The 24,859-nt window shown below is 40.2% G+C and overlaps 1 protein-coding gene across 4 annotated transcripts in view; it reads right to left on the bottom strand.

Moving 5' to 3' along the window:
- Positions 1 to 10,140: 10,140 nt before the first annotated feature.
- Positions 10,141 to 24,859, bottom strand: part of Dennd6a (DENN domain containing 6A) — a 55,918-nt gene continuing 41,199 nt past the window's right edge. For 3 of the 4 annotated variants that reach the window (XM_055612371.1, XM_055612372.1, XM_055612373.1), the window contains exons 13-20: positions 23,916 to 23,981; positions 23,580 to 23,644; positions 21,699 to 21,788; positions 15,273 to 15,326; positions 15,059 to 15,168; positions 14,644 to 14,746; positions 13,143 to 13,217; positions 10,141 to 12,490 (exon numbers count right to left, since the gene is read on the bottom strand). In XM_055612371.1, coding sequence (XP_055468346.1) covers positions 12,359 to 12,490; positions 13,143 to 13,217; positions 14,644 to 14,746; positions 15,059 to 15,168; positions 15,273 to 15,326; positions 21,699 to 21,788; positions 23,580 to 23,644; positions 23,916 to 23,981 — 695 coding nt within the window. In that variant the 3' untranslated portion in view covers positions 10,141 to 12,358. Of the gene's footprint in view, positions 12,491 to 13,142; positions 13,218 to 14,643; positions 14,747 to 15,058; positions 15,185 to 15,272; positions 15,327 to 21,698; positions 21,789 to 23,579; positions 23,645 to 23,915; positions 23,982 to 24,859 lie in introns of those variants that run through there. The other variant, XR_008720717.1, reaches the window with a different exon arrangement.

Raw genomic sequence — 24,859 nt, 5'->3', positions numbered from 1 at the left:
GTACTGTTGTGTGACTGTGGTCTACATGCTCACGTATGCTGTGCACATTTCAGGGCCAAAAAAGGTCATCAGGTGTCTTGTCATTCTTCATTACTCCCCTGAGAAAGGGTCTCTCACCAAAACTGAAGCTTGGCTGGGAGCCAAAATGCCCCAGTGATTCTCCTGTCTCTGTCCCTGGTCCCTCAGCTCTGGGGTGACAGGTGCATGTGGCCTCTAACTTCTTGCAAGGGCGCTAGGAACCAAACGTGGGCCCTAATGTGTATATACCAAGTTCACTCACCAGCTGCATTCTCTCTCCAACACCTTGCTCTTTCTATTAGCATATAACTTTGTAGTCCAGACTATCCTCAAACTCAACCTCCTCCTGATTCAGCCTCTCAGGTGCTGGGATTATCACACCCTATCTTCTGACTATTCTTAATTATAAACGTAGTATTTTTTACTTACAAACATAGTATATGTACTCCTTTTGGATTTAATGTTGTAGATATGTTTACATTTTCATCTTATTTTTTAAAAACTAACTGGGGATAGTGGTACATATGTCTGTAATCCTAACTCTGGAGGCTGGGATAGGATTGTGAGTTCAAGACCAGATGTGGCAACATAGCAAAAACAAAAAAGGAAGAAAATTTCTGTTGAAATTTCAAACCTGTGAGAGGATATATTCTGTAATGCTAATATATAATAGCAATAATAATGTGGTTATGAAGCATTACAACAGGTCAGACATTTAGCATACTGTATTCTGTTTAATCATTTTACTATGCCTACTGTTGACTTAATTTGCCTAGTTGTATGAGGTTTAAATTCCAGTATTGCAAATACATGAGGCTTAATCTCAATTCAATATATACCAATCACTCTTCAGAGGCTGCACATGACTCAGTCCAGTCATCAGTGTACAAACGGTGAAATTGTTGCCCTTGCTTTCCCTCAGACTGTAAACTGTATCATCAATCTCATTCTCTTATTTTAATCCATTTCTTGTCTTTTGAAAAGTTACCCTATAAGATTCGATAAACATACTAAAATATGTACACCCAAAGAAGATAAACAAGAAAGAGGTCCAGGGGTAAGATGATCAATCCCCCTCTAGAAGGACAAAGGGGATGGACAATGGAAATAGGAGAAAACAAGTAACAGGACAGTAGCCTACCACAGAAGGCACCTGAATGACTCTACCGAGCAGTGTATCAAAGTAGATGCTGCGACTCATAACCAAGCCTTTGGCAGAGTGTAGGGAACCATATGAAGGAAGGAGGAATTAGTATATCCTAGAGGGGAGAGGGAGCCCCACAAGGTCCAAATATATCTGAGCACAGGGGTCTTCTATGAGACTGTCTATCCAACCAAGGACCATGCATGGATATAACCTACAACCCCTGCTCAGACATAGCCCATTGTAGCTCAGTATCCAAGTCGGTTCCCTAGTAAGGGGGACAGGAACTGTTTCTGACATGAACTCATGAGCTTCCCCTCTCCCCTGAGATAAGGACATTGCAACTATCCTGAAGATACCTGATAAGCTAGGGCCAGAGGGAAGGAGAGGAGGACACCCCCTCTCAGTGGACTCGGAAGGGGGCAGGGAGGAGATGAGGGAGGGAGGGGAGGAATGGGAGGGAAAGAGGGAGTGGGCTACAGCTGGGATACAAGTGAATGTATTAAATTATTTAAAAATTAAAAAAATAAAATAAAAAAGAATCTAAAAATGAAATCCTAAAAAAAAAAAAGTTACATCTTCTGAACATTATTTATCCTCAACAGTAGAACAGTATCTATGCTTCTATGAAGAATCTTACCCACCTTTTTTTCTGTAGGCATCAGTGTGGGAGTTTTTAGGAGTCTTCAGCTAGCCCAGCCTGTTCAATGAACAGAGCAGAGGGAATATGGAGCAACAGGAACATCTAACCCAGCCACCCAGGTGTCCACCAACAGGGAACTGACTTTCCATTCACAGACCCAGCCATCACGCATACCTATGAAGAGTAGAGAGCTTACCAACAAGGTTGGATTCCAGACACCTGTGGATGGAAGAACGGCTGCAAACTGAGATGAAGAGCATGCCACCACAAACTGTAACCTGTCCAAAACACGTACACTTAAGATGGAGAGCCACAGGCAAGAGTGGTGCAGTTGAGACTAGCGTGCTGTAAAGTTAAACTTTACTGTTCATGATATTTATAATCATCTTTGTTCTTTAAAATTTTTTCATTTTTATTTTACGTGCATGGGTGTTTTGTATGCATCTATGTCTGTGCATCATGTGTATGCCTGGTATCCAGGAAAGCCAGAAAATGCCCAAGGCCCTGGAACTAGGGTGACAGCCAGCTGTGAGCCACCTCGTAGTGCTGGGAATCCAACTCAGGTCTTCAGGAAGAAGAGCTGAACTTTAACTGCTGAGCCATCTCTCAGTAAAGAAAGGCTCCACTTTCTTTACTCTCTTTTTAAACAAGATGTTTTACTTATTCCCAATGATTTTGGGAGGGGTCTTGTGTATCTAGACCTCAGCTTTCCTGACGGTCAAGGCTGTGTCTGCTCTTTAATAATTTGGGGAAGTATTGTTGACTTAGAACAATGTAGCCTGCTTGACTTTACCATGTCCACATTTACCTGCTTCCCCAAATGAGGGGAGCCCTCACAGCCTTGCCTTACGGCTTTACAAAGAAATGTTACATATGTACTGAACTATTTCAACATTTCTTACAGGAAGTTTTGTTTGCTTGTTTCTGTTTTTCAAGACAGAGCTTCTCTTTGTAGTCCTGGCTGTCCTGGACTTGCTTTGTAGGTCAGGTTGGCCTTGAACTCACAGGAATCTGCCTGCCTCTACTGGGATTAAAGGCATGAGCCACCACTCCCCATTAAAAGTTTTTTATTTACTAAATTATTTTTCCTTTGGAGACACAGTTTTCATGTAGCCCAGGCTGACCTCAACCTTACTGTGTAGTCAAGGATGACTCTGAACTTCTGATCCTCTTACCTCTAGGCATGACACCATGTCCAGTTTATTCTGGGCTTGCTACATGCTAGGCTTGGACTCCACAGCTAAGCAATTCTTAGCCCTTTTAAAAACAGAGCGTGCAACTACTAAGCCATCAGACTTCAAAATTTATAGCAGTCACATTCTGACTTCTAGAAGTTTCCTGCGTGCTTTAAAGTAATTTCATAAAGTACACCAACTAAGGCCATTATTCCAGTAAAAGGAGAAGAAAAATTGTATGTGGGATTGTGGGTAGGAATCAGACCTTCTGCCTTGCATGTTAGGTTAAATGTCTAAACCCACTTACTATGTGCCATAGCAAAATCAATCGAAGAAGGTTATACCTCAAAGCTTCCAATGGCCTTTGTGTGCTATGAATGTTTTGTTTTTATTTTCACTTTCACCTGCCCAGTTATTGTGCCTTAAAGCTTTTATAATTCTAAAAGGTCTCTGTCTTAAGTATTTGGGAACTAGCTGGGGCAGAGAAGCTCTCTAGAGTCAAATATCCTTTCCACAACACTGGGATTACAGGTGTGAATCACCATATAGACCAAACACAACTTTTTTTTTTTTTTTTGAGACAAGGTTTCTCTTTGTAGCCTTGGTTGTCCTGGAACTCACTCTATAAACCAGGCTGGCCTTGAACTCACAGAGAGCTGTCTCTTCCTCCTAAGTGCTGGGATTAAAGGCTTGTACCACTACCACCCCAGTTCAACACAAATGTTTTATATGCTCCCAATTATTGAAAATATCTCCTGTGCTTCAGAAAATTAGGAAAAAGCAAACTAACAGATGTGCTGTAACCCTCAAATTAGATTTAATGAGTCACTAATCCTGTTTTCAGAGATGGTGGTAATAATGAAACAATTACTTCATGTTAACAGGATGTGATGGTGCAGACAAGTAACTGACATTCAGGAGACTGAGGCAGGAGGATCACAAGTTTGAAGTAACCCTAGGATAGCAAGCTCCAGACCAGTCTATATATAGCAAGATCCTGTATTTCTTTAAAAATCACCTAATGTTAAGTTCATAAACCTATGTTCTTAAGTTTTAAAACTTCTCAAGCCTAGAAGGCTGTTAAAACTAGATTGCTAGGTCGTCTTCCTACTAGCAGAGATTAAGGAACAAGGATCATCAGATTTATCACCTAGAACAATACAAACACTAAACCAGCAACCTATGAAACAGCGGTTTTAAGATGCAGCAGGCAACGATCCCTAAAAACAGGAAGCAGGGACTGGAGACATAGCTCCGCAGGTAAAAGCACTTGCCACACAAACATGAGCTTCTGAGCTTCAGTCCCCAGAACCCCACAGAAACTGTGGATGTATGCTCCTAAGGGAGATGAGAAGCAATTGCAGAGGAATCCCTAACTCACTGGCCACCTACCCTGGCAGATGTAGCATCCTCTTTCCCTCTCTCTCTCTCTCTCTCTGTAAATATAAGTTTAAAAGAACTCTATAATTACTATTATACTTGTTGAGAGAACTGCGTTTTTTTTTTTTTTTCTTTAGGACCAGAAATAAAAGAGAGATCTCTACTCTTACCAATAACATTCAATATTGTAATACAGATAGTAGCCAATGCAGTTCGGCAAGAAAAGTTAATAAAAAGCCATCCAGAACTGAAGGAGAAGTAAAACTGCCATTATTATTTATATGTGGCAAAACGTTTATCCAAAAAGTTTAAAGCAATATTAAAATCAGTAAGTATCCAGTGTTGTGGCACGTGCCTTTAACCCTAGCACTCAGGGAGGCAGGTGGATCCCTGTGAGTTTGAGGCCAGTCTGGTCCACAAAGTGAGTCCAGGACAGTCAAGGTTACACAAAGAAACCCCATCTCAAAAATCCAAGAGTTGTCAGATACGAGCATTTTAAAAGAATTTTCAGATGAAAAATTCCAAACTGAAAATTAAAAATTTAAGAATAGAATTTGTAAAAATTCTGTCAAAAAAGATGACAGGCTTAAAGACAAATCTGACAGAAATGCACCCTGAAACCTAGAAAGCAAAATTAAAGAATAAATGAGAAGGCATCCTCTGTTCATGTATCAAAATTCTCAGTATTAAGATGTCAATTCTCTGTTAGTTGGTTGCTTTTGTAACCCCAGCACTTGAGAGGTGGAGGCAGGATGATCAGAAATTCATAGTCATCTTGGGTTACACGAGGCTAGTCTGAAAAATAAAAAGGTCAAGACAATTTTAACAAATATGTTAAATATGTTAAGAAAATTGGAAAGAAAGTTACAAACTCCGGAGAAAGGCAGAACAGTTCCTAAAACATGTATCTGATAACTGATACTAAAATGTGTCTTTTTGGGCCAGGCATGGTGGTTCATGCCTTTAACCTCAGCCCTCAGAAAAAGGCAGATCGCTGTGAGCTGAAGACCACCCTGGTCTATACAGGGTTCCAGACAAGCCAGGACTACATACCTCGTCAAAACAAACAAACCAAAACCAAAATGTATTTTTCATGTTGGTAAGATGGCTCAGGAGATAGGCATTAGCTATGCAAACCAGGGACCTGAGTTTGATTCTACCTCATTGAACCTTACTGAACCTATCTACAAAAAGGTGGAAGCAATTTCACAAAGCTGTCCTCTGACCTTTGCCCACACACTCACACACATACATACACAGTCATTTAAAAAACACTTAAAAAAAACTCTCTAGGGGCCTATAGAGACAGATCAGAGGGTAGGAGTGCTTGCTATGCAAGCAAGATTCTCAAGCACGCAAGTTAAAGCTAGGCATGGCTTTGAATGCCTGTTTTTCCAGAGTTGGATCCAAGAAGTTGCTGAGCAGCCAGTGAAGCTCCAGGGTCAGTGAGAGACGAGACCTTGTCTCAAAAAATCAGATGGAGAACAAGAATGGAAGACATTCCCAGTCTTCTCTGACCTCCCTATTCACCTGCCCAGATGGGGATACACACACCACACATTACACCCCCACAAGAAGCTGCTTCTTTGTCTTCACTTGCTTATAACTTAATCCATCAGGATTTTACTTTTTCCTATTTCCTCATAACTCAGAGGGGAGAAAAGATTTATAATTTCTAATTAGAAATTTCTAAATTTCTAATATTAGTTCTCTCAAAACAAGTAGTTGAAGAAAGCAAAGAGCTTCTGTAATTATAGATAATTTCTTTTTTTTAGACCAGGTCCTACTACGTAGCCCAGGCTGACCGTAACTCAAAATCCTCTTGCCTCAGCTTCCCAATTGCTAGGCTTACATCATACTCTGGATAAATATTTTAATATAATAGATTAGCTTTTACTAGCAACCATTATTATTTAACATTTATTTAAAATATATTACTTATATACTCAACTTGGCCCAATTATTGTATTATGTAATAAACCACTATAGTTTACACAAGTAGAAATTAACATTTTTAAATAAAACAAAGAACTTCCAGCTATATTTGCCAGTTTCAAGTAGATGAAGCAAATTGACAAGATCCAGAATTATGAGCCAGGTACGGTTCTGTACACCTGTAATCTTAGCACCTGGGAGACTGATGAGGAGTCCAGCTTGGCCTAGTGAAGCCTTGCTCCTCCCTTCTATCCTCACTCCAAAAAGCAGACAAAAAACGGAATCCTAATTGCTAATAGAAGTTCCGTATCTCGCTCTTTGACAAGATTTAGGGTTACTAAAATAGGTTTCTTGTATAGTTGAAGCGCTGCCTGTCTCCTGATGTGCAGGGTCCTACTGTGTCTTTTTCTCTGCCACTTCTTCGGGAGTCCCAAGTCCTAGCCTTTCTCTGCTGTTGCTTGAATGTCACACTTTCTCAACTGGCTTATAATCCCGTCTCATTTTGTTATTAGTGTCACTGATAGGCTAGTGTGCTTTCTGTCTCCCCGCCTTCTTGATCATCAGAACTGTATTAGGTGGGAGAACGTCATGGATCTTTATGTTCTCAGCAGCCGCTTGTGTTCACTCAGCCACAGTGTGAACCTCTTCTATGGTGGCTCAATTACTGTTGGAAAAAAATGAACTTGACATTCCAGAGTAGTCATCGTGTTCCTACAATGAACTGTGCTTTGGGAGAAAAAGTGTTGAAATTATTTATTTAATGAAATATGTTTATAGAGGGGCTCTGGTTATATAACCCAATGTGCTGTTTAAAAATATTTATAGACATATAAAAACTGAATATATTTTTAAAGCACGCAATTTGTTAAATTTCGCCATTTTACTATTTTCCCGTAAAACTATTGCCACAACCGAGGCAGTGAGCACGCCATCATCCCCAATTACTTCTTTGTCCCTGTGCACAGTCTTGACCCCATCAACTACTGAGAGCATCACTACAGTTTACATTTTCTAGCGTTGTATAGCCGTGCAATCATATAGCTTCTCCCCATTTTTTATTAAGTTTTTTTTTAAGACAGGATCTCATTCAGGCTGCTGTCATTACTCTAGATAAAGTCAAAAATTATCTTGAACTCCTGCTCCCCCAAGACTCCAACTCTCAAATGCTACAATTCCACCACACCTGGATTTTACTAGTAAGCCAAAGAATAGTTACCTTAAAATAATTTAAAAAAAAATCACAATTGTGTACTCAGGAGGAATTTTAATTCACAACATAGATGCTCTGGCAAGAGATTGCATCCAAAGACCTTCCAGGTCTGTGTGATTTGGATGGAATACAGACACCCTGGGCAGTGGTGGCACACGCCTTTAATGCTAAGAGATAGAGGTTAGCAGATGTCTGAGTTCAAGGCCAGGGTATAAAGCAAGTTTCAGGTAAAAAAAAAAAAAGCTTAGGTCCAGGTATGGTGTTACATGGTGTTTGTTTAATCCCAAACAATGAAGGTAAAGTTAATTTGTATAAGAAAGCTCCCATGTAGGACTGACTCTCTTGTGTCTGTTTGGAAGCAGCACCTGTCAATAAAACAAAAACCAAACCAAACCAAACAAACTATGGCCTAAAGGAAAAGGTAGAATAGAAGGTGAGATATCCAGCAGGCAGAAAGGCTTCTGGGATAGAGCCAGGAGCGGATGATTCACCTGAGAAGATGTGAGGAGCATTTTCTCACATGATGGTACCTGAGCAGACGTAACCAGCCACAGGACAGGACTTTTTTAGGATATGTTATGAGCCAGTCAGAGAAGAACACAGTTATATGGCCTAGGTATTTGTAAGTTTATTCTGAGCTCATGAGAGTTTGGGGCCGGGAGGAAAAACATGCACCCTTTTAGATACCCATGTTTGAAAATGATGTCTAATTAAGTGACAGACAAAGTGATAAATCAGAGAAAGATTTCACAGAATAGGATATGCCAAACTCTCATGGGAGAGGAAAGGGAAGCTACTTAAGGGAGCAACACAGAGAATGAGGGAAAAAGGAGGCAGTTTTACAGAGAGAAGTTGAAGAGAGAACCTAGACACAGATGGAGACAGAACAAGCCAGAGAATGAGGAGCTAGAATATTAGAACACATTACCAAAGTTAGTATGAGGCCAAACTGAGCAATTCAGTCAGAAGCTGAGAGGAGCCAGTTTGAATCAGTCAGCTTGGAGAGGAGTTTGAGCCAGAACAGCTGAGCTGAAGCAGCCAGCCTGAGTTCAGAAAGAATTAGAAAGGGTGAACTTATTCAGGAGTAAGCCTCACAGGCTGAAAACATTCTAGGCGTAGATTAGATTGTATGGAGGCTAGAAGCTTCCAGCACTAGGCCTAGGTAAGTAAGGATAATAAAAGTTACTTTAATATACATATGTTATAGCACACATGTAGAGGTTCAAGGACAACTTGTGGAGGTTGGTTCTCTCCTTTCACTATGTTGGCCCCAGGGATCAATTTCAGGTCATCAAGCTTGGCTACAGTGGTCCTTACCCACTGAGCCATCTTGCTTGTCCATGGTTATTTTTAAGATTCTGTTTTCTTTCATTTTGGTCATGCTGGGGTCAAACCTAAGACCTTGCACATGGGCAAACTCTCTACCACTGTAATTCTGCACTGTAATTCCCTTTAAAAAGAGTAAACAATGAGCTGGGTGGTGGTGGCACACGCCTTTGATCCCAGCACTGAGAGGCAGAGGCAGGCGGATCTCTGAGTTTGAGGCCAGCCTTGTCCACAGAGTGAGTTCCAGGATAGCCAGGGCTACACAGAGAAACCCTGTCTCAAACGGGTTGGGGAAAGAGTGAAAAATGAAAGCAAACTGAAATTTAAAGGTTTTTATATGTTCTCTTCATGTATGGATATTTGTGTTTTGTGTGTTTGTTTTTGAGACAGGATCTCTCTAGGTAGCCCTCAATAGCTTGGAACTCACTAACATAAACCAGGCTGGCCTTGAACGCACAGGGATCCTCCAGCCTCTCCCTCCCAAGTGCTGTGGTTAAGGCAAGGGTCACCATGTGCAGCCTTCTCTCTGGGCCCACATCAGTGTGTGCGTGTGTAAGGCAAACATCGGCCTGTGCAGCTCCTCAGGACCCTTCTACTTTAAGACTGTCTCTGCTCAGCCTGGTACTGTAGGTTACAATGGCTGGTCAGTGGGACACCAGGATCTACTATCTCCACAGAGTGGGGATTACAGGCCTGTGCCACCACTCCTGGCTTTTCTGTGTGTGTGCTGGGTCTGAGCTCAGTCCTCATGCTTGTCAGGCAAGTGCTTCATCGGTGAGCTACTGCCCCAGCCTCTGAAGCTGTTTGTCTGCTTTTGTCTTCGAGACAGAGCCTCCCTACCTAGACTAACGGTGTGCGGCACCACTGCCGGGCTAAATACTAACCTTTTAATTTCATCTGTTTATAGTAAAATACACAGAAAAAAGGTTTTGCTTTTAATTTCATTTGAAAAAAAAAAAAACTATCTGGAAATAAAATATTTTAATAACATGCAAGTGTCGTTACTGTTTTCCTAATTATTAAAAATATAAGAAATCCAAGCTAGGGCTGGGCATGCAGTTCAGTTGGCAGAGTGCTTGCCTAGATTGCATGAAGCCTTGGGTTCAATCCTCAGCACTGCATAAACAATATGTGGTAGAACAGGCCTGTAATTCCCACAGGAGGAGGTAGAAGCAGGAATATCAAGGTCACCCTTGGCTATACAAGGAGTTTGAAGACAGTCTGGGATACAGGAAATCCTGTCTCCAAAACAAAAACAACAACAACAACAAAAAAAAAAAGCAGAAGAGAAGAGACATAACACAAGCTATCCAAGTGGTTTAAAATCCAAGACCTTTAATTCAGTTTTTGGTAATGACCATAAATGCCTCCACAAAACCTCTTTTCCACTGTAAATAGAAGGCACTAGGCATTACACAACACCCTAAAAGCACTGATTCCTTCTGATGCTGGTGGAGATAACACATTACATGGAGGGCGTGAATATTAAACTTAAAAAAAAGAGAGACGATTCTAAAAATCATATAAAAATTTAAGTTAGCATTCAGTCTTTCTTGGGTTTTCAATGCAACCTTAAGCTATTCTTGCAGGTACATAATTTGAAATTAAGAGATAAAGTAGGTGCATGTGATTTGGTTTTCAACCTAGGTTGAGTTTCTAGTATATTCGTTAAATGTAAAAACAGCATTATCATGCTAATTGACACTTCATGTTATTCTTTAGGTGTGCAAAATAAACTTCAAATGATATATCCTGTAGAAGTATATTTCAAAAGATCCTGGATATAACACTAACAACTTTCATATTCATGTCACAAACTTTATATAAACTGTGAAATTATTAAAATACATTTTTTGAAAAATAATAAGGTAACCATTTCTACCTAAATAAAGTTTCCCAGAAAGTTATGAAGTACTTTAGCATATAAAAGTAATTGCCCCTTTTCTGAAAGGGGAGTATTGTTTTACAAAATAACCCATTTGATCCAGACAAATTATTTCATCCAAAGGCCATATTCTTTGACAGTGGTATGCTTCAAGAAACTGTATCCATGACTAAGGGCACACTTGGATTTGAGACCACAGTCACAGCACAGAGAACCCTTCTTGGATCAAAAATGCCCTTAATAATAACATCAAGAGAGAACAAGAGATGGCTTCTGAAGCCATTGTGTGACAAACACATATACCTAGTTTTGGCTGCTAGGAGGGAGAGTACTGAGACACAGCTATTTACATATGTGCTACTTTGTGTGTGCCTGTTTGAACAGTAGCTTCTGCAAACACTCTCATTTAAACACAAACCAAACAATATCATTCTATTTTTGGCAAGGTAGTACAAACAAAATGAAAACAAACAAAACCATAATGTTGACTTAGACAGAAGTTCCCATGTCAGACAATAACAGAACAAGTATTCTGAAAATCATTAATTTAGGGGAAAAAGTATCACTCAACAAATAACGTTGAAAATTAAACTTAAAAGCTGGGTGTGCTGGCACACGCCTGCAATCCCAGCACTTAGGGAGGCAGAGCAGGCCGATCTCTGTGAATTTGTGAACAGCCTGGTCTACAAAGAGAGTCCAGGACAGCCAAGGCTACACAGAGAAATCCTGTCTCTGGAAGGGGAAAAAAAAAAAAAAAAAAAAAGAAGATTAAACTTAAAAGTCCTAAATAATTATTACATGAATGGCTTATGAATAACATAAGAATAATAATTTTTTTAAAAAGCTGACTATGATGTTCATAGTGAGAATGTTTTCTAAAGGCATTCAAGCTGATTAATTTATATAGGCCCAGTTAGTAAAAGGAAAGAGAAAAATCAACTCTTCCATAACTAGAATTACATATGCCTTCTTCCTTTAGAGAAACCCATAAGACTTAATTTTGAAAATGGTAAAGAGAATTGTGAAATGAAAACCTACCTGATATTTTAAAATACTAGCCAATAAACACAAGGGGCAACAAGAAACACTTTTGAGCAAATGATTACTTGACATAATGCCTTTAAAGTTATGTATCAGAATCAAAAAAGAAAAAGCTTTTCTTTTTCAATTAGCAGCTGGACCCTGTGAAACATATAGGACAATGGAAGGCACTACATAAGCCCAGTTATATCTAACTATAGTTGGAACGTTCAGTTTCTCTTTTATAAGAAGATAGCCAGTGTGAACATTATTTTTATATTCCCCTGAGTTTCAACATGACTGGGCAAAGCAGCACCAGTTTAAAAATATCTGCAATGCCGGCACTGCAGTTTGGAGTCACTTATATTGGTGGCCCACAGGCCTCTCATAAGAGCACTTTAGAACATGATTAAAAGTATGTAAATGTCTTTCGGTATTTCGCTATTGTGGAACCACCACAGAATGCACTAAAAATGTTTGTCTGTATGCTCAGTCTTTCCACCTGCATCTAGCAACTGCTGCTGTTTTCCACGCCACTGAGACAGGTCCTTTGTGTGTCTGGATAAAATGTCAATATGCTTCATGGTTCACAGTCCTTTTTGGCTGGAAAGCCTGGTAAGTATCATGTCATGCCAGTCTTGAGCAGTATGCCTTGCAGGTCCTCTGGCAATGCTAGGATAATTGCATCTATATGTGTCCGTAACTTCTCCACAGTATCAGGTTTCACAGGTAAGTTCTCTCGGTCAGCCTGCAACTACATAAGGAATAGTTTCAGTGAATCTGTATTAATCCATTGTATTTGCTATATCAATACCCTTTTTATAGCCTGATCACTTGGAATTTTAGGTCACCGTTTAGAATTTACAGAAACTAAAACTGCAGACAACATTAAGTGGGGGAGGCAGGTTATACGATAACCTCAATAAAAGGTTATCCTATAAATTCACAGATGATGTCTGAGGCGAGATGATGGTTTTTTAGAATTCAAAAGATTCCATTCTAAGGGTCTTTTGAGGGGGTGGAAAGATAGCTCAGCAGTTAAGGGCCCTGGCTGCACTTGTGGAAGACCTGTGTCAGCTCCCGGCATGTGCATGGCCCCCGGTTCCCATGGATGGGATGCCATTTTCTCGCATTCCATTAGGCACTGCATGCGTAGGGTGTGCTTTCTAAGTGCAGGCCAGACACCAACACACATAAAATAATTCTTAAAACCATTAAATATTTTTTGAATAATATGGAATCATTTGACCTGTTTGAGTGATCAAATTGACCAACTGGCCAATCTCAAATCTTCTCACTTAAAAAGTTACTTCTGTAGTATATAATACAGTGAGTGTCAGCTCAGATGAGAAAAACATTTTCACAAAAAAAGGCCATTTTATGTCTTCATCTCTTTAGTTACATACCAACTTATTTTTCAGCTTCAATACAAGGTCTACTGTTTCTACTTCTGTATGTTTCTGGATCCAGAGAAGGAGGTCCTAGAACAGTAAGAAAATCCCAAATTGATACATACTCAAAAAATATCTGAGCCTCTCTATTTCAACCAGTGAGGCTAGTGGAGAGTAAGGATAAGATGGGAAGGAAAAGAAAACATACAAGTCCAACACAGCAGTACAACACAAGGGTAATTTCCATGAAAATCTAAAAACTGGTTAAGTAGATATATTTTTAACATTAGCCAAAAGAACTGTAAACAAAGGGTAAGAAAACTCCTTTCTGAGGTGGCCCTTTTGTCAAGAGGAAAAAACAAAACAGCAGCTCAATGTAATACTAATCTTTACTTATTATAATAGTAATTTATAAGGAATTTTTCGCTAACAAATCAAGATAACCAAACATGAATATATTACTCGATATAAATTTTATAGCTTCAAATAAGATTTTAATACGGCGTACCTGTGGCTGCTTTCATCAATCATAGTGCTTTTCTTTTTCTAAAAAGGACTTATTTACTTTATGTATATGAGTGCTCTGTCTGCATGCACACCTGCATGCCAGGAAGAGGGCATCGGATCTCACTATAGATGGTTGTGAGCCACCATGTGGTTTATGGGAATCGAAATCAGGACCTCTGGAAGAGCAGAGAGTGCTCTTAACCACTGAGCCATCTCTCCAGACCCCATAGTGTTTTTCTAAAAGACAGTCAGTAGGAGTTTATGGTAGAAAAAATAACACTGTGACTAACCCACTTCAACATTTAAAGCTAAATACAAAAGAAAATAAGATTATACTATCTCAAGAAGTTTACTTTGAAGTAGGCTGGTGTATCATACAAATACATAATGCAGTCCAACCACAGGAACAAATTAACGCTAACTACATAGTGATTAAGTCACACTGGAAACAAGCTGGAGTGAGACTGTAGGGATTTGAGTCCTGATCTCAGCTGTACTCTCTGCTTATAGGAGGTGCCAGTTTCTGTGGTATGATACTTCACTGCAGATGATATCATGCTACTAACTGAGGTCACTGAGTTCATGTAAACCACAAAGCAGACTATAGCACCTCATGGCTTCACACTTGGAGTGCTGCAAACTGAGCCATGATCACTGTAGCCCTAAACCACAGGTGTAGCATAATGCAGATCACAACACACCTACCTCAACAAATTGTTCCTAAGAGAGCCCTGACAGGATATGAGAACGTTAGCTCCGAGCACTCTTTATACTAAAGTGGGGCTCAGTGGATAAAAGCACTACTGCCGAGCCAGATGGCTTAGTTTAGACATGGAACCTGCATGGCAGGAGAGAACTCATACCTGAAAGCTGTCCTTGAGACATGCACACACATGCACACAGAACATAAGCGAATGTAACAAAGTGGATTCTAAGTATTATTTTCAACCTCTAAGAACACTTTGTATACTCTTAATCCTTGTACCATACTAATAAACTGTTTTCTAACCTCTTCACAAAGAGCTTCTAGATGAAGTGCCTCCAATTTTTGGGTCATTTCTTTCCGTCGGGTCTTGAACCAGCCATCAAAATTTGGAGACTTTAGAAACTGCCTTCAAAATACATTTTAAAAAAGCAAAGTTAAGATTTATTTCTTCTTCCAACCCCCACCTCTTAGAACAAAACAGAACAGCAAGACAATCCCCAGGTCTCCAGTAGTCCGGGCTGCCTCCAACCTGCTGTAAACTGTGGATGGCACTTGCCTCTGCGGGCCCAGCCCCAGGCAGTTGTATCCTAGGCATGCACCACCACACCAGCCTTTCCCTCCTTTCTTAGAGTTCAGAAATCCATGCTAGAAGAGTAATCGAGGCTTTCCAATAGTGGGTTTTTGTCCACAGAGAGATGTGAAGTGAGTAGAGACTGACCGGTACAGTCCAATCCAATCGCCTTTTATTCCAGATGTGAGCTGAGGACCCGTTTTCTCAAGTGTTCTCATAAACTCCTCTGGAAGGAACTGTCGTAGCTGGGGTGGACTCTAGAAAACAAGGACACTATATTTAGAAATAAGGAACTGCTCTATTCAAAGAAGGTAATTATAGCCAAACAACTGAAAAAGGAAATTACTTGAATATCACATACCTTCCATGGAGAAATACTTTTCTGCAAAGGCATCAAGCTTGCCACATATCTTTCCTAAAGCCAAAATAAATTTAAAAAAAAAAATGCTGTTAGGTGTTTTTACAAGTCTTACTTAAGGGATCTTTTATTTTATTAAAATGGTTTTCCAGCTGGTCATGGTGGTACATGCCTGTAATCCCAGCACTCGGGGAGGCAGAGACAGGTGGATCTCTGTTAGTTCAAAGCCAGCCTGAGCTACAAATCAAGTCCAGGACAGCCAAGACTATACAGAGAGACCCTGCTTCAAAACAAACAAACAAACAAACAAACAAACAAACAAACAGGTTTTCCAAATGATACTACAACACACACACACACACACACACACACACACACACACACACACTTTTTTTTTCCATAAAGTTTCTGGCTTATAATTTCCTACAAAAGGCAGTTCATAGAAACTAGACTTTCACTCTCCCTAGCTGATTACAAACGTCTTTAAGTCTTGTATGGCTTCTCCGTCTAGGAGCTGTTACCTGGCAGTTCTCTGACCTATCTTGTCTGAAAGTAGCTGTTAAGACCGATGTTTTGAACAGAGCACGTTGTTGCACACTTGTGATCCCAGCACTTGGGAGGCAGAGGCAGCAGATCTCTGTGAGTTCAAGACCAGCCTGGTCTACAGAGTGAGTTCTAGCACAGCCAAGGCTACACAGAGAAACTCTATCTCAAAAAAAACAAAAAAACAAAACAACAACAACAAAAAAAACAAAAACAAAAAAAAAAAAAAAGAAAAAGAAAGGATCTGGATCACAAGTGAACTTCAAGGAATCTGACAGGGTGGCTTTGTTGACTTTCACCACCCAGTCAGGTAGCATCAGATCATACACTCTTTGTACGAATAACACTGGACACAGATACCTATGCTTCAAACATGCTTATGCCATGAAGTCTCTGTTGCAATCCAAAGGACTAGAGAGTTTTTATGTAGCCGAATACATGACATTCATAGAGGGTGACACATTCAAGAGATGTTGTGCAAGCTCCAGTCTCTATATTTATAACTGATCCTATTCATCTATACTCTTTGAAATGTTCTATATAAAAAACCAACTAACATCAAATGTTTCCCTAAGTCATTTGAGTAAATTACTGAAACGCCAACAAGGGGATATGGGATTCAGAGTAGATAAGTAACCACACACTGGAGCTTGTGATTGGCATCTAACATATTGTAGAGCAACTCAAGAACCCAGCCCTCAGCACTTAGGATCTGAAGCTATTGCCAGGTAGACAGTGTCAGAATTTAATTAAGGGATTCAAGGATACCTTGCTGCTATCTACTCACTAACAAGATTGCTTGCTTGTTACTGAGGTAAGAAACTGCATACCTCATGAAGTCTCAGAAGTGATAGGTCTTGTGAGTATACACAAAGAAAAAGGGAGGGTTAAAGAAATGGCTCAGCGGTTAAGAGCACTGTCTGCTCTTCCAGAGGTCCTGAGTTCAATTCCCAGCAACCACATGGTGGTTCAAAACCATCCATACTGTGATCTGATGTCCTCTTCTGGCATGCAAGGAGAGAGTACTCATATACATAAAACAATAAGTAAATCTTTAAAAAGAAAAAGTGAGCCCTGAGCCCGAGTTTTTTTATATTTTAGATTATTGCATTCATTTATTCACTATGTGTTTGTGTAGGTGCACACACACATACCATAGCATGTACGTGGAAGTCAGCTCTCTTCCATTTTACCATGGGCATCCCAGGAATTCCGGGATAGAACCCACATCATGAGGCTTAGCAGCAGGAGTCTTTACCTGCTGAGTCATCTTAACAACCTGAATCTGAGTTTTTCCATCATGCTTCCTCAATGATTTCACCATTTCCCACAAACACTGCTCCAGTTAGATTGAGTTGGAAAGTCATGTTTAGACATTAACTCAAAACACTGCCTCTTTGTTTTGTTTTACTTTGTTTCTTTCTGAGATTGGTGGCTTGCTGTACTGCCTGAGATGTTTTTGACCTCATGGGCTCAAGTGATCCTTCCACCTTAGCTTCCCAAGCAGCTAGTACATGACGCTGTACTCAATTCATATTTTCGCTTGTTTAATTTGTGTGTGAGTGCATGATCTAAATGGGCTTAAGCCCGTTCCACAACACACATGTAGAGGACAGAGAACAACTCTGTGGTGTTGGTTCTCTCCTTCTACCCTTCCATGGTCTCAGGGATTGAACAAGTTGCCAGGCTTGTGCAGCAACTGCCTTCATTTCTGAGCTTCTCAGCAGCTCTTGTTTGCTTTGTTGAGATGGGGTCTTGCTGTGTACTCCTGGCTAGCTTTGAACTCATGATCCTTCTGCCTCCACACCAACTGTTGGAATTACAGGACTATGTTACTCTATCTGGCTCTAAACTCATATACATTTTAAGGTTTCGTTTGTGTGTGTGTGTGTGTGTGTGTGTACACACACTCATAGATACTAGAAGAGGGTGTTGAATGCCCTAAGTGAGAGTTACAGGCAGTTTTGAACCTCTAGAAATGGGTGCTGGAACACAACTCTGATCCTCTGCAAGAGGAGCCAAGTGCTCCTAACTGCAGAGCTATCTCTCCAGCCACCTGTAATTTTAATGGCCATTATTAATTGTGTTGACTATGTCAGAAAATATATGTAACACTTTATACATGCTTCATCTCTTGCAATCCTTGAAACATACGGCACTACTGAGACACTGAAGTTTCAAAAAGCTAATGAAAAAGCTCAGTGGGGCATGGCAGGGTACGCCTTTAGTCCTAGCACTCTGTGAGGCAGGCAGATCACTGTGTGCTCAATGCTAGCCTAGTCTATAAAGCGAGTCCTGGACAGACAAGGCTATTCAGAGAAACCCTGTCTCAAAAAACAAAATAAAACAAACAAAAAAGTTAAACAACCTGACTCATTATTAGAACTTGAAATCAGGTCTGTTTTATATTGTTTTTTCTTTCATTTATTGTTGCTATTTATTTAAATTGAGATTATAAATTACAACATTTCCCCCTTTCCCTTTTGTTTTCCCAAACCTTCCATATAACACCAGCCCACCCTGAGTCTTTTCAAATTCATGGCCTCTTTATCTTTGTTGTTACGTGTATGTGTGTGTTTCCTTTTTAACACAAACATACATATATACACGCACATTCTCCTAAATACACAGCTACAACCTGCTCTGCCTGTATAATGGTATTTGTATGTATGTTTCCAGGTCTGACTACTCAGTGTTTAACCAATTGGTATGCTTTTTCCTATGGAAGACTATTTCTCCCACTTTCAGCATTTCCTGGCTGTCAACAGCTTTTTTCCTGGCTTGTAGAAGCCTCATTAACTTTTCCCTTCCACGTGAGCTTGTGTAAGGGTATTGTAATTGTTCAGGTCATATTTAAGCAGCCATGTTGTTGAGACTTCCTGGGTATAACTTCTGATATTTCTAAGCAATAGAATTTCACAACAAACTTCCTGTTACTCTGGATCTTACGCTCTTTCCACAATGATCCCTAAGCCTCCAGCCCAGGAGCTACACTGTGGAATCATCAGTTGGGATTGGACTCCATGACTCTGCATTTTGATTGGTTTTGCTGGTTTTGTTTGCTTGTTTGTTTGTTTGAGACAGAATCAGCCTTGGCTGGCTTCAACTTGTGAAAGTCCTTCTGTTTCAGCCTCCTGAGTGCGAGGAATACATAAGTGAATCACCAGGCCTAGCTTAGCTTATGCTAAGTACCAAAAAAAAAAAAAAAAAAAAAGCAGTTTCATTTTTTGATTCCAGGCATCGAAATCAACAATGCTTCCTGAACCACCAAGTTACATTCCAGTGCAACTGAGATTTCAATGGATCAAAATTCCACCCACAAACCAACAAAGAATACTGTTTTCTAAAATGAACAACAAAGATCATCAGGTTGCTTTCATATAATTTGCACAGATCCCATTAATAACCACGTAAAAGCAATGACTACCAAGACATTGTGACGCTACCTATATTTATATGTCACTCCGCTAAATTATGTAGAATGTCTGTATTCCTTAGCCATTTAGTCAATAAATAAAAGTACCCTACATCAGACTGAGGAAGTGTTAAAAAGCAAGACACATATAGGTCCCTTTATCAGAACTGAATAGTTTCTTAGATGTGGTATCAAACTCTTTTCAAAAAAACCACTATCAGTCAGGGATGGTGGCATATGTCTTTTAATCCCAGGATTTGAGAGGCAGAAGCAGGGATATGTGTGTGAGTTGGAGGCCATCCTGATCCACATAGTGATTCTCAGGCCAACGGGGGCTACACAGTGAGACCCTCTCTCAAAGAAACAAAGCAAAAACAAACAAAGAAAAGGTATCTGAGAAAGAAACTCCAGGGTGACCTTTTGAGGTACAATATGCAGGCATTATATAAAATTTCACAACAGACTAGTTCAGGAGATGTATGCTCCAGAACGCATGTACTCCCTGCTTTGACCCACTTGGGCCACGGCACAGCCCACTGCCCTGAACTGATCCTGACCAGAGGCAGCTGCCTCCTGGGTCTCTGTCACAGAGCAGCCTGTATGCCGTAAGAGGGCAACCTGCAGGGCTGCTGGTGTACCTCAGCAACAGGGGAAACAGGATCAAAGTTCCAGCCTTGGTTTCTATTTATAAGGGTGATGTAGAAAAATACTTCCAAGTACCTAGTATGAATCGGAATATAGCAGTGCCTCAGGCTCTCGCTATAGTAGCCTCCTCATTCCCAGGTACAAGACAGAAATAAATCTTCTGAAATAGATGCCCACATCGCTGGAAAAAATAAGAGCTCCTAGTCTGAGGAAGATGGTAATTAAGAGAAGAAAAGAAGAAAAGAAGTTGAAAGCATCATGAAGAAAACTATAAATCAGATTGGGATTGGTTGAGTCATCCAGAAAACATCCTTCCATCCAACTCAAGAACTTTCTCTTGAAAAACACAATGTACACAGCTCCTCTCAGTATGAGAATCAGCAGTACTTTGATGAAAGGAGCATGCTTTGACAGCATTTCTGATTGCTTCTTTTCCTTTGCTGTATCTGACAGCCTCCCAGTAATTTCAGATAAAGAACTGGGTCCAGTTTTGCACACACTGTGGAAATTTACATATCAACTCGTGACAGCTAACACAAACCTGACCTGATCCTTAGGTATCTGCACAACTTGTAATTATTTGTTCTCTGAATGCTGCACTATAAATCCATAGAAAAATCACCAAAGACAAGAATGGTTTTGCTTTTAAAAGTGCAAGCCATTAATCCCAGCATTTGGGAGGCAGAGGCAGGCAAATCTCCATGAGTTCCAGGTCAGTCAGAGCTACACAGAGAGACCTTGTCTCAAAATCAATCAAATAAAAACCAATCACCAAAAACATCTATTGTATCTATAGGATAAACTGGTATACATTTTGGACTGGTTGATCTAATGTAGCAATTTGGTAGTAAATTCTCTTTGGATAGGTGGCATAAGTATCTATTAAAAATAACTTCAATGTACTAGTTAAGGTGTACACAGTAATTTAGAAATCAATTAAGTCAGTTGGGCAGTGGTGGCAAACATTTTTTTTTTAAGAGATACTTACTATGTAGAGAGCATTGTGCCTGCATGTGTGCCTACGCACCAGAAGAGGGCATCAGATCTCACTATAGATGATTAGCAACCAAGTGGTTGCTGAGCATTGAACTCAGGACCTCTGGAAGAGCAGCCAGTGCTCTTAACCTCTGAGCCATCTCTCTAGCCTGTGGCAAACAACTTTAACCCAGCACTCGGGAGGCAGAGACAGGTAGAGCTCTGTGAGTTCAAGATCAACCTGGTCTACAGATAGAGCTGCAGGATAGCCAGGACTACACAGAGACACTCTATCCCAAAAAACAAAACAAAACAAAATTGATTCAGCTGGAACTTTTCAGTTTCTGAAGAATGAATAACATTGATATTGAAATTACTATCACTACATTACAGAGTTTCTGTGGTTGGATATAAAGTATCCTACCAAAGTGATTCATAGGTTAAAGGCTTGGTTCCCTAGCTGGTGATGCAATTAAGACGTGACTGGGTCATGAAAGTACTAAACTCATCAATGGGTAGTTCACTGCTAAGTTTGTAAGAGATGGGCTACTTATGAGATGGGCTCGGCTAGGTGTCACTGACAGCATAACCCTGGACGTATAGCTTGTCCCTGGTCCCGTTCTCATCAAGTGGAAAGCCTCTTGTTACAAGTTCACACTGCTGTGATAGTCTACCTGACCTCATGCCTAAGATAGTAGAGACAAGGCTGACCTTTCACTCAAGTTTCTAAAATTATGAGCAAAATTAAATCCTCCTTTGAAATGTTTTCTCAGGAATTTGTCATCGTGATAAAACACTTGAATAATACAAGGTTTGTCCAAAATACTATGGCTTCTTCATTAATAACTTACTAATGGGATGATGAAACTTTGTGTCAGTTCCAAAAAATAGCGTCGCAGAATAACACTCTGAGCCTCAGAAGGACGTTTCTGCTGTACACCCTTGGGGAAAAAAAAAAAAATGGAAACCCATATGTTAGTGTCAGGAAACATAAGATAGCAAGTGACCAAAACCAACTGCTTTATAATTAGACATTTAAACTTAGTACCAACCAACCAGCAAAAAACCCTAGAATGTTATGTTGAAGTAACTTAATTTTAAGTTTGTTTTGTAAAGCTCTGTGAGAAGCTTTGGCTGGAGGCTGGGGAGAGGTGGGGTAGAGAAGAGGGGAAGGCTGAGTTGTAAAGGCACGAAGTTACAGGTGGACAGGAGCAAGTAATTTTGGTGTGTTCTTATTGTACAGCTAGGGTGACCACAGAACAATTATATACTAAATATCTAAAAAACATAGAAGAAAGGATTTTAAGTGTTTTTCACCACAAAGAAATGATAAATGTTTGAAAAAACAGGCATGTTTAACCTGACTTAAACATTATACAATGTATATCAAAATATCACAGTATTATATTGATACATATAATTTGCTTTTATAATTCAAACATGAATTTAGTTTAGAAATCCTCAGCGTAGAACATGAGACCTGATTTACTAATCTCATTTATCCCATACTTAAGAGCAACAGTTCACAGTGAAAATAATCTTTATTTTGCATATGCTGTATTAATACTACTGGCATCTTAAAACAAAAAACAAAACCTCCCAAACTGTCTCTTAGTGTTAGATGCTACCGACATCTCCATTGCAATGTCTGTCTCCAGAATGACTGGCATTTTTCTCCAGCTACAGAACAACAGTCAAGTCTATGTCTGCTGCTGTGCTGGTGTCCTGATTGTATGTGCGTGCCCCTGACCAACTGAGCCATCTCCGCAGACAATTGGCTTCTGATTTTTAGATTAAACTTCCATCGCATTCATTTGAGTGCATGTGCATGTGCGCCAAGAGTCACTTCTCTCTAACATGCGGATCCTAGAGCTGAACTCAACTTTAGGCATTTGTTCTGTGCATAGTGTGTGTGTATGTCTGGGGATGTGGGAAGTGACACACATGTACCAGAGCAGAATGTGTTGAGGGCAACTTGTGGGAGTTCGTTTTCTCCTCTTTTTTGCATCATGTAGAACCAGAGGTTGAATTCAGGCTGTCACTTGGTAGCTAGCACCTTTACCTGCTGAGCATATCACCTGACTGCACACTTATTCTTGAGACAAGGGCTCACTATTTAGCCAGGCTGGTCTAGAGCTTACGATCCTTCTGTCTTACTTTCCTAGTGCTGGTGTTAGAGGCATGAGCCACAATATCTAAATACCTAAATATCACAATACCTAAAGCTTGGGTTTAAAAGTGATTCAGGGTTAAGGTGTGCAAGACAAAAAACAAAAGTGACTCAGAGCTAGCAAGATGGCTCAGTGAATAAAGGTATTTTTCCCTGGAACCCACATAAAGGTGGAAAGAGAGAATAGACTCTACACCACAATTTTTTCTGATGCAATCATGCATCACACACACACACACACACACACACACACACACACACAAAGATTTTTTTTTATTTTCAAAGAAAATCCAAGCCAAGGCATAATGCAGATGCCTGTAATGCAGTACTGAGAAGGCAGAAGCAGGAGAATTACAAGTTCAAGACCAGCCTGGTCTGCATAGTGAGTTCTAGGCTAGGGATATGCCTCAATGGTAAAGCACTTGCCTCGCATGCATAAACTCAGCAGTTCCACTTTTAAGAAGAGAAATTCCATTTCACATTAGTGTGCAAAACACCCCATACATTCCCTGGGTATACAACCTCAACAAGGAGATTTAAATTAATGTGAGCAGGTATTTACCTTCTGGAGTTGTTTTATGATCTCCTCATCTCTGTTTAGATATGGCTTGTAAGAAGTATAAACTCCTAAGAAAAGAAGATAAACAGAAAAATCCAACAAACTGGATGAGCATCATATATACATGCACACACACACACGCGCGCGCGCGCACACACACACACACACACATACTTCAAAATAATAAAGGGCTGGGCCAAGCCCTCACTACATGAATATCCCTGGAACCCTTAGTTCAAGAAGAAAAATAACTCCTGAAAACTGCCCTCTGACCCCACACATGACTACAGCAGTACCATGCAGACATTCACAAGTATACACAAAAAGAAAAGTCGATACCAGGCTTAGAATCCAGAGTTTTTAGGTTCTTCAACTTTTTCACTTTTACTTGCTTAGGAATTTCACCTGAAAGGGAAAAAAAAAAAAAAAAAAAAAAGGAAAAGAAAAACATAAACATCTTCTTTGGGCAGAGTGGAGGGAATCTTATGAAAGAAGTGGGAAATAGAAAGACCTGGAGGGGACAGGAGCTCCACAAGGAAAGCAACAGATCCAAAAGGTCTTGGGCACAGGGGTCTTTTCTGAGACTGATACTCCAGCCAAGGACCAGTCATGGAGATGGCCTGGAGCCCCTGCACAGAGGTAGCCCATGGCAGTTCAGTGTCCAAGTGGCCTGTAATGGGGACAGGGACTGTCTCTGACAGGAACTGATTGGCCTTCTGTTTGATCACCTCCCCCTGAGAGGGAAGCAGCCTTAGCAGGCCACAGAGGAAGACAATGCAGCCACTCCTGATGAGACCTGATAGTCTAGGATCAGAGGGAAGGGGAAGAGGACCTCCCTTATCAGTGGACTGGGGGAGGGGCAGAGGTGGGGAAGAGAGAGGGAAGGTGGCATTGGGAGGGGCGGAGAGAGGGAGCTACAGGGGGGATACAAAGTGAATAAAGTATAATTAATAAAAATAAATTTTAAAAAATTCTTATAAATTGGGCTGAGGATATAACTCAGTGATAGAATGTTTGCCTGTCATATACAAAATTCCATCTTTAGCACATAATATTCATAGTTACAATGTTACAAGTTACAGGATTTATGTATTATGGCTAAAACATAATGTGCAACAAAATCTAAATGCCAGGGAGGGAAATAATTTAGCAGTAAGTTTCCTATTTCTTGTCATTAAGTTCTTGGTAATAATAAAAATATTATCTTTTTTTAAATGAGCAGAAGGCTTCCCTCTGACTCAGGAAACTTCATCAGGAGTAAGACATATACCCTAGCCATCAGT

The sequence above is a fragment of the Psammomys obesus genome, unplaced genomic scaffold (genome assembly GCF_907164565.1).
Source record: "Psammomys obesus unplaced genomic scaffold, mPsaObe1.curated_primary_1811, whole genome shotgun sequence".
In the NCBI taxonomy this organism is placed as follows: domain Eukaryota; kingdom Metazoa; phylum Chordata; class Mammalia; order Rodentia; family Muridae; genus Psammomys; species Psammomys obesus.
This window is presented reverse-complemented; position numbering and strand designations above follow the sequence as displayed.